This window comes from Dendrobates tinctorius, unplaced genomic scaffold (genome assembly GCF_039654945.1).
Source record: "Dendrobates tinctorius isolate UK_male_01 unplaced genomic scaffold, ASM3965494v1 ptg000035l, whole genome shotgun sequence".
Lineage (NCBI taxonomy): Eukaryota > Metazoa > Chordata > Amphibia > Anura > Dendrobatidae > Dendrobates > Dendrobates tinctorius.
The window spans coordinates 67,675,309-67,686,022 of NW_027361703.1; the positions used below are offsets into that span (position 1 = coordinate 67,675,309).

Consider the following 10,714-nt stretch of genomic DNA (forward strand, 5'->3'; position numbering starts at 1 on the left):
TCCCCGGACCAGCGGCCATCTTCCCAGCGGCCATCTTCCCGGAGGCCACCGCAACATGGCAGCAGCCAGCAACTGATGTGCGGGGGCCTCCGGGCTTCGAGGAAATGCCGGCGGAGCCCCCCACGGAGCACAGAGAGCCGCTACCCCTGCACCGGAGCACAGCCCGCTGCCACCACCGCACCACAGAGCCCCGCGGCACCAGCCATGGATGGATGTAAATATATTGCGACCATAAGACGCACCCCCACTTTCCTCCAAAATTTTGGGGGAAAAAAAGTGCGTCTTATGGTCCGAAAAATACGGTAGGTGTCACAGAATCTAAGTCTACCATAAAGAATACTTCATGAGTGCAAATACAGAGTGTTCCCCACAAGGTGCAGACCATTAATCTGCTTTAAAAATAGGTTAGTTAGCGTTGCCAAAAAATCATCTAAAGAAGCCAGCGTAGTTATGGAAAAGCACTCTTTGGACAGATGAAAATAAGATTAACCTGTACCAGAATGATGTGAAGGCTTGGAATGGCTCAATCCAAAGCACACCACATGCTGTGTAAAACATGGTGGAGTCAGTGTGATGGTATGGGCATGCATGTCTTCCAGTGGCACTACATCACTAGTGTTTTTATTGATCTGACTGAAGACAGGCAGCTGGATGAATTCTGAAGTGCACAGGGCGATACTTTCTGCTCAGCCAAATGCAGCAAGGTTATTTGGATGGCGCTTCACAGTACAGATGGACAATAAAATAACCCAAACACTGCAAAAGTAACCCAGGAGTTTTTTTTTTTTTTGTTTTTTTTTGTTTTTAGGCAAGCAAGTGTAATATTCTGTAAATGCCTAGTTATTCACCAGATCTCATCCCCCTTTAAGCATGTATTTCACATGTTTAAGGCTAGTTTCACACTAGCGTTTATGAGCGCAGTGACGGCCTGCGCACGGCCGCCGCTAAGACCCGCCCCCTGCCGCGCCTCCGCCGGTAGCTCCGCCTACCAGCGCATGACGCTGCATGCGCCCTGCGTCCCCTATCTTTATCACTGGGGGCGCAGGCCATGCGCAGTATACGTTTGGCGGCGCATGCGCCTTTTTGACGGTGCGCCGGCACAACCAAACTGCAGCAGGTTGCGTTTGGCGCAGGTCGGCGCACCGTCAAAAGGATAAAGATAGGGGACGCTGGGCGCTTGCAGCGTCATGCGCCGGTAGGCCGTCGCTGCGCTCATAAACGCTAGTGTGAAACTAGCCTTAGACAGAACTTGGACAGAAAGGCGCATAAACCAGCAACAACGAAAGTCAGCTGCAGTAAAGGCCTGGAAAAGCATCACAAAAGAGGAAACCCAGTTTGGTAATGTCCATGGCTTCCAGACTTCGGGCAGTCATTGCCTGAGGCTTTGTGCACACGTAGTTTTTTAGGTGTGCAGATTTTATAGAGAAAACCGCAGGTAAATCCGCAGGACAGAAGTCCTGCGGTTTATCTGCAGTTTTGCCTGCAGTTTTGCCCTGCGGTTTTACACCTCATAATGGATGAGGTGTAAAACTGCAGCGTTTCTGCACCAAACAATTGACATGCTGCAGATTGTAAACCGCGCGGAAAAATCCGCAGCATGTGCACAGCTTTTTTTTTTTTTTTTTTTTTTATTTCCATAGTAAATAAAGGTACTGTACAACGCAGCAGAAACGCTGCGGAACCGCAGCAGAATGCGCACCGTGTGCACATACCCTAAAAAGGATTCTCTATAAAGTGGTAAAAATAAACATTTTATTTATTGGTAAAGTTAATTTGTCCAATGACTTTTGAGCCCCCGAAATAAGGAGGCTTTGTAGAAAGTGGTTGCTATTCCTAAACATTTCCCAGATTATTTGTGTTCAACCCCTTTAATTAAACCTGAAAGTCTATTTTTCAATTGCATCTAAGTTGTTTGATTTTAAATAGTGGCATGTAGAACCCAAATAATGAAGGCTCGGTCACTGTCCAAATATTTCTGCACCTGTTTAGCATATGATAAATATTTCAGCCACCAATTAGGACTCAAATTGAACTGGAGTCGGTGCAGGGGAATTTTTTTTTTTTTTTTTTTACATTGACTGTTACCAGGTAATGGTGGTATCCCAAGTCATTTCCATACAGCATTTCTGCAGCGCATTCAAGAATCTCCCCATTGTTCACCAGTTGGACATTTTTATTTTTTAATTTCCTAAAATGTGTTTCAAGTCACAGAAAATAAGCACATCCTGTATTGATGCCCATCTAACATTGAGAGAATGTAAACTGTGGTTAGTTTTATACTTCTTGTACATGATTATCACTCTTGGATACTTGATTTAAAGGATTATACATGTACAAAGGAATGTGTTCTACTAATTATCAGAGTATCCCCTTGTCGACCCACTGCTTTCCTAAAAAAGCTATTCCTTTCATCAAGCTCCACTTTTGTCTGTATCCAATTTGAAAATGTTATTTCAGGTCTAAGTAGCCTCAACACAGAATCCCCAATGGGACTCACAATCTACATGCCCTATTAATATGTCTTTGGCGTGTGTGAGGAATACAGCATACTCTAACATGGCAGAAACCGACACAAACGTGGGGAGAACACACAAAAAAACTCCTTGTAGATATTATCCTCGGTGGGATTTCACGCCAGGACCCCAGCACTAATCGCTTTTCTACTGCCTAACACAGGATTGTGAGGAAGATGGCGGGTTAGGACAGTTCATATATTCGTAGTACTAATGGCAGCATAGTGCACAATAGGCACTTGGAAAACGAGGGCATATTGGGAGATGGCTTGTCTTTTTTTTTCTCCTTGATTGAGTTTGGTGCTGTAAGGCGCATACAATAAAGGAAACTAATGATCTACGTTCTTCTTCTTATTGCTGCTTGGATTATATGATGGATGTTAGTGGTAAGTAAGCTTTGCATTCAGAAGTATGTTCTTACCATTTCTTATATGACCATTTTCCAAACCCTTGTTACTTCCTTGTTCTCCTATTTGATTAAAAGGGAGTGGCTTAGGGAAGTGATATAGTATCTCATACCAGGTGTGGGCGACTTAAAACTGACCTGAGAGATAAGTGAATAGCATACCCCGATAATTGAAAATGCAGCAGCTGCATCAGTCACGATCAGAGTTGGCAGGGACAGTGTCAGATTAATCCCTTCAGTGCTGCTGTCAGTGACTGTAGCATCTAGATGGTTGAGTGTGGAGACTCCTATGTAACCCCATTGGCACCCTGAGATCATGGTGGTTCTTTTGGTTGCCCTGGCAAAGGCCAGCTATAGTGATATTTAGGTGGGGATAAATAACTTTTCTTTCTAGTCATGCCACTTTGCATTAATTACTTTTTTTTTTTTTGTTTTGTTTTAAATGGTGTCACTTTTTGGGGGGTTTTAATATATAGGTGTCCCAAAGTCACTTCAAGACTGAATAGGTCCCCCAAAAAAGCTGAAAGTTTTTGTGAAAAATTACTGCTACAGTGTTAAAGCTTGGAAGATTCTAACAAAATCTAAGAACATTTTACAGAAGGTGCTGATGTAACGTAGACCTGATGTAAATGTTAGCTATTTTGTGTGGTTTGACTCTGAATTAAAGGGATAATCATTCAAAGTTTGAAAATTGCTAGTACGAGTATTTAGAGACTTGTCAAATTTCTGATATGTTTTGTGTTTATTTATACAAGTATTGACTCAAATTGACCATTATTATAGAATGTGTCATGAAAAAATCTCAAAAGCGGTGGGATATGTTGAAACATTCCAGAACTGTCATATTTTAAAAATTTGGCCCTGTCACTAAGAGGCTTATTAGGGGTGAGAGGATCACGGGGGACCTGCCCCTTTGACTTTCCTCAGTTCCTAGCTAATGTTTGAGCTGTGTAAACACATCAATGGCTTCAGCCACATAAATCTGTTAACTGGTTGCCTTGTAGTGTAATTTGCTCTGTAATTAAAAAAAAAAAAAAAAATTGTGTATGGACCATATCATTCTTTTTTTTTTTTTTTTATTTTAATTTTTTTAAGGATTTCATCATAACAGTCATTTTTGCCTTTATGTGGCTTGTGAGTTCCTCTGCATGGGCTAAAGGATTGACTGATATTAAAATCGCAACCAACCCAGAGCATATTGCATCACATCAGTGTCTTCCAAAATTCCAGTGCTTTCCAGAATCTGAATCGCGCATGGGAAGTCTAAACATTTCCGTGGTATGTATATTGTACATCATAACTCTGTAAGAGATAATCTCCTCACTTTGCTGACTGTGACCTCCTTCCATTGATGCAGCCATATGGAGTTTGTATTTTTTGGCTTCCTCTACATACACACACACACACACACACACACACACACACACACACACACACACACACACACTTTCTTGCGGTTTAGAGCATTGCTTTTGGAATCCTAAAGAGATCAACTTGTCGTTTAAAGAACTATACATTCATATAAATGGCTTGGAGGTGTAAAAGTTTCTCCCTAATTCCCTTTAGTGAAACCTAATTGGAAAAACAATTTTTAGCTGTGTGCGTGGCAGTTTGTAACACTTAAATGTTTCAGATCACCAAAAAATTTAAAAAATAGACAAAAATAACACAAGGAAACACAAAATGCAGTTTTTAAATGAAGATCTCTATTAAGGGAAAATATTAATTAGTCCTAGCTGTAATTTGTATTTCCAGGAGTCTATCATGACAGCACGACAGGAGGTAGTCCTACTCCTCCTCTAGTGACAGGAAACACATGAGAGGTTAAAAGCCCCCACTCCACCTTACCCTCAGTGTTTTACCAATCATCACACCAGGATGGATGAAACTTTATTTTATTGCATTCCCACACACGCGTGTTAATTTCACATAAGTATTTGAAATTCAGGGGAGGGAATGGTATGGTGCTGTCATGATGGACTCCTGGAAATACAATTACCTGTTGGACTAATTCTAATTGCACATGGAAACACAAGAAGTAATGGAATGAAACTGAAAGGGAGGAGATACAGATTAGATATTGGAGAGGACTTTTTTGACAGTGAAGGTGCTCAATGAGTGGACCAGGCTGCCACAAGAGGTGGTGAGTTCACCTTCAATGGAAGTCTTCAAACAGAGGCTGGACAGAAATCTGTTTGAGATGGTTTAGTGAATCCTGCATTGAGCAGGGGGTTGGACACTGACCCTTGAGGTCCCTTCCAACTGTAACATTTTATGATTATATTTTCCTAGGGCGTCCCTCATGAGAGCACGACAGGAGAAATACCAAATTACATGTCAGGTTGGTACTTCTGCTTGAAGAACTTCGTGTCCGTGATCTTCTTGCATCCAGAGTGTGGAATAACCTTTCCTTCTCGTTCCTTGGTAGCTGACAAAAAGATGTTACAACAATCTATTTGTTTAAATTTGCCTTAGTTCCCACTTTCGGAAGGAAAGAAGGGTCCAGTAGATAATGATCCCTTTCTGACCGCCTTGATCTTCCCTACTTGTCTTGCAGCGGTGACTGCCACCGGGTAACTGCTCTAATAAATCTCGTAACGCACAGGTTGCCTGCTAGCAGGAATCTAGAAAAGTGCTATTGGCAGATATCTGTATCCTTAATCTGTAAGGCCTTAAGCTTTTCTCGAATCCTATCTGGAGGAACTCTAGGATCTTAGGAATATCAGGACAGGATGACTCTGTGATGGATTCTCCTACATATGAGCAAAATTTGTTCCATACCTTGGCAGAGATGGCTGAAGTTACCGGTTTTCTACTTGCCTGCATGTTTTTTTTCCCTGTCCAACAGTCCTTTGGATCTTGTGATCTGCCTCTCCGGATCCAGGCTGCCAGGTGTAGAAAGTGTGTATCCTGGAGTAGGAGGGGACCCTGGGACACACAGTAGGTCGTATCTGTCCAGAAGGGGAACTGGCTCGATCCTCTTAGATCTTTCTCAGGACCTTTAGTATAAGAGGAAATGGGGGGGATGGATATACAAGATCTGCTTCCCAACTCTGAGACGGGCATACTCCCTCTGGTTTGTCTCTTCGGTCTATGTAGAAGAAACTTGCTAATTTTGAATTCCTTTGTGTTGCAAATTGATCTATATGTGGAACACCCCTTCTCTAGTTTAGCTGATGAAACACCTCTGGATTTAGTTCCAATCTGGAGGACCAGATGTTTTCCCTGCTTAGAAAATCTGCCACTTTGTTTTCGAAGGCCTTCAAATGAACTGTTGAGATGGAAAGAATGTTTGTTTTTTTTTCCTTCCTATTTAAATATTTGCACTGCTAGGGCCTGCAGGAGTTGAAATACTGAATAATGGACACTTGTTAAGTATAAAAATAGGTTACATACCTCTGTATAGAAAGAGAGGGAGGCAGCCAGAGATTCTGCCAAGACCTCCAAACTTCCAGAAGACCCTACAAGACAGCTGCCAATACATCATGGGTCCATCACGAGGGACACGGGTCTATCATTCTACCAGAAACAATCTAGGGGACCTCTGCCCCAGTTGGAAGAATACAGATACTGAACCATGGATATGTTTGGAGAAAGTCAGGATTAGGACTTGCCCGTTTCCTGGCACAATGGATATGTTCGGAGAAGCCAGGTTGTGACCCTCAAGTCAACTGACCTTGTACCTCAATGGACTGTCATCATCTTAAGCTTGTCATTACCTCCTTTCTGTGTGTGCCACAGGCAGCGTAGTCAACCCTGGGATCTCTGAAGTAACAGCTGCCATTATCCCAGAGAGTCAGCGGAAGGGTGAGACTCTGTAATGTGCACCATCTTTGGGTATTTTGCAGGGACTGTTCTACATGTTATCTGCCTGTTTTATGGTTCAATAAAGCATTGATGCACTGTTTTACCCTCACCCTGTGTTGTCTGAGTAGCGTTATGCCCACGTTAAAGGGAGAATGGGCATTTGACAAGACGATCCCTGGTCCATGCAGTTTTGGTTGGTGAGCTGGGGAGCCTGCCCCCCCAGCCCTTGTGTGTCTACAACCATCATTTTAAAAATTGCATTTTGTGTTATCTTTGTCTAATAATATTTAAATTTGTTTGATCTGAAGCGTTTAAGTGTGAGAAACATGCAAAACAATAGGAAATAAGGGGGAAACACTTTTTTTTTTTTTTTTCTCTTCACACCGCTGTGTGTGTATGTGTATATATATGTAGCATTAAGGTATATTTTAGAGACAAATATATTTTAAGGGTATGTTCACGACAAATATATTTTAAGGGTATGTTCACACATCTTTTGACAAGAATTTGGAAGTGGATTCTGCTACAAAATCCACTTCTGAAACCACTCCAACTTTGAATTGTCTTCATATTGATTTCATAGGGCAAGCACACCTATAGTGCACATGAGGTTGTTTTTCTTGTTTTTCAATGTTATTTTGAGCATTTCCCATTAAAATCAATACGTTGACTCCTTTTCAGATAAGCAGCTGATCCTATCCCTGAATTCAAACAAAACTGTTTCTGCTCTAGTGACCAGTGTGACTACCAGGCCTGTGGAGTCAGTAAGCCAAACCTCCTAATCCTCAATTTCACTGACTCCCGACTCCACGACTCTGACTCAGCACTCCTCACTACCGAGCATGTACATAAAGTGCAACACAGATTCATCACTAAAAGCTGAGATCCTTAGATCAGGAACAGAACAGACATTTATAGGACATTTCATAAGTTTCTGAAATGAAAACCTTTACAGCACATCCTGTATTGTACTACTGTACCCACGTTATTATATATTTTAGAAGGTGGTCCTTTTTATACCGACTCTATCAAAATGGACAATGACTCCACTGCACTGATGATCACTGGAAACTTGAATGTAATAGCAGTGGCTATTCAGTTTGCAAAATAAAATTATCTAAAAATTACATTGACCTATTTCTTGTATCTGCAATCAACAGTTCATGCATTTCCTACACAAGAAGTGTTAGGTCAGGTTACAAGTACTGTTAATTTGGCTTGGTGCTGATTTTCAATTTTTGCATGAAATTACATTTAAATATATTGACCTTACATGCCGTATAACCTGTGTTTCTCAAACTGATTTTAATTGCATGTTTTTGTTTTTTCAGGCTTTTGGGTTCTTGAATTTGATTTTGTGGGCAGGAAATGCATGGTTTGCCTATAAAGAAACCAACCTACACACTCCACCACAGCCAGACAACCCTGAACAAGGCCCACCACCTTCTTCGATGTAACGAAAGTTCAAACGTCCATCTATTAAAAAAAAAAAAAAAAAACTTGCCAATTTTGTCTTAGGTGCAAGTAGCCAAAAAAATGGGTAGAATTAGGAATTTTCTACTGAGCTAGTGATACTTTATTTGTTCTTGTTTTATAAAAGTTATATAAAAGCCTTACAATGTGATTAAATAGTACGTCTTCATGGTAAAGGTCATTTGGAGGTGAATCTTGCCTCCTATATAAAATGTCAAAATAGTTACCCCTCACTTTCAGTACCTAAAATGTAATTGAGACATTACTTTCAAATAATACTTCCATCTAAAGTATATGAATAAAAAAAAGTTATAAAGTCAATCCTTTTTAAAGGAATGGAAATGGAATGATGCTACATACAACAGCATCTTTTAGTGCTCATTTAGACAGGTCTATAATTGGGGGAGCAAGCTTTTATAGGGAAAGTTTGTTCCCAACTATCTGCCCATACAAGCTGTCTAATAAAATCCTAACGAACAAGCAAAACTGTTGTTCACGTGAGATTACTTTTAAGCTTGCTTAAAAATCCTCATTATTTGCAGCACATCGTCCTGTGTAAACGAGATGTGCTGTCGATGGCGTTCTATGCGCACAGAATAATCGTTTTGTGTGCTTGGAACTGTAGCCGCCTGCCAATTTGACCTGCATGTCGGCATTCGTTTTCAATGGCCAGCATGTCTAAACCCAGCATAAAGTAAGAGACAACCCTGTATTCTAATATTGAACAGTGTGTATAAACAAATTCCTTACACTACAGTGTGGAAAACTGTTAATTACTAATTGAGCTTCAACCAAATGATAAAATAATACAGTATAAAAGGTATGAGAATTGCTATTTTGATGTCATAAAGCCTCCAAAGAATGCAATTTTTGTTTTTTACTAAACTCAGGCTTTCAGAATGTGTGCAATATGTGTTACTTGCATACCGTCCTACTTGTCAAGAAAAATAGTAAGTGATTACTGATTATATGGTTTTAAATATTTGGTCTCGTGCCAAATATATAATCAGAATCTGTTAATAGGAATATGTTATGTAAAAAGTCCAAATATAGGGCAGTGCGGGGTAATCCTAATCTAATACTTATTTGAAAATTTCTGCGAAATGTACATGTTACACCACTTGTATCTACTTCTGGTATGAAGTGAATTTTGATGGCTCAGTGAATGCGTTAGTGTTATAGTTCTTTTGGCAAACTTTTTTTTTTTTGTCTTTTACATGGCTATTATAAAAAATAAAATCTTAGCCCGCATCCAAAGATTAAAGTACAACGTTCTTAAAGTGACACTAAGAATTTGTGAAGCCTTAATGTAAATAGGTTCAGCTATGTCAAACGTCTTGCATTGATGTACTGTACTAAGATTACCAAACTGCTGTAATACTATTTTCTGTAATAAGAATGTTCTGCAATAACTATGAGCACATGCTTTTTTTCCTTAGCACATTTTGGATTTTTTTTCCTCTTGTTTAGAAGCAAAGATGCATTCTTTATTTGCACTTCTTTATAACCTGTTAGAGTAATTAAAGGGTTATTCCAGTCTGGCAAATAAATGTTGACTGTATGGTGAAGTGTTAGTCTCCAAATTACTTTATTGTATCTGTTTGTGTTTACTTAACATAAGTCTAGATTTACTTTTGGTAGACAAAAGTTTGACCTGTATAATGGTCACGCAGGTGCACAGTTTGTTACAATACATTTAGGTAGTGACAAAATGTAGGTGTGGTATGTTAATAAGATTACAGGGAAATTAACAGCCACCGCAGTTTAGGATGTGTCCACATCACACACATACCTCTGCCGTATGCCCACCACTACCTCTGTACTGCTGAAACAGGCTGTGCACCTATATGTTCCATTATGTGACCAAGACAGATTTTTATTCCCTGGAAGTGATCCGTTATGGTTTCTGTTGTATGACAACAAGTAGAGATATTGAAAACAATGTATTCCTACAAAGTTTATTTCAAAAAACAATATTTACTGCATTAAAATATATGCTTATTTGCTAATACAGAATACTCTTTTAATACAGGTGCATTAAGTGTGTTTTGTTTTATATACTAAAGATCTACAATAATCATTTGCCAACTTTACTTTACTTCTGTACAACACTGTTAAACTGTAAATGGGTGATTCATTTGTTACTTTTCTTGTTATCCGTACAATGAAGTGCTAAAACAAACTGTTCAATACCCGTTGTGTATGTGTGATTGAACTATGATAGCTTTTTTTTATTTTAAATGCGAGCTGCCATTATTTTAGCATACCAGGATAAACCAATCAAGTACTGTACATTTATGGTACCTAGTCTCAGGATTTAAACCCACGCTCTTGTAAACTGTTAGATTTTAGAAATTTTAACTTCATCTGGAACATATCCAGTCCTCCTACCGCCGTAGAGAAGACAGGCATGGTTTATTACCACTTCTATCTTACCTGCTGCATAGCTCAATATGCGCTTTGCAGTAGATGGGAGCATCTGCTCTGCAGATGCTGCTGTATGGCTTGGCTATCA

The 10,714-nt window shown here is 39.9% G+C and overlaps 1 protein-coding gene across 2 annotated transcripts in view; it reads left to right on the top strand.

Moving 5' to 3' along the window:
• The window catches only part of SYPL1 (synaptophysin like 1), a 35,590-nt gene extending 25,199 nt beyond the window's left edge, over positions 1 to 10,391 (top strand). For both annotated transcript variants that reach the window (XM_073573586.1, XM_073573587.1), the window contains 2 exons: positions 4,015 to 4,197; positions 8,058 to 10,391. In XM_073573586.1, the coding sequence (XP_073429687.1) occupies positions 4,015 to 4,197; positions 8,058 to 8,183 (309 nt within the window). In that variant the 3' untranslated portion in view covers positions 8,184 to 10,391. The remainder of the gene's footprint in view (positions 1 to 4,014; positions 4,198 to 8,057) is intronic.
• The last annotated feature ends 323 nt before the right edge of the window (positions 10,392 to 10,714 follow it).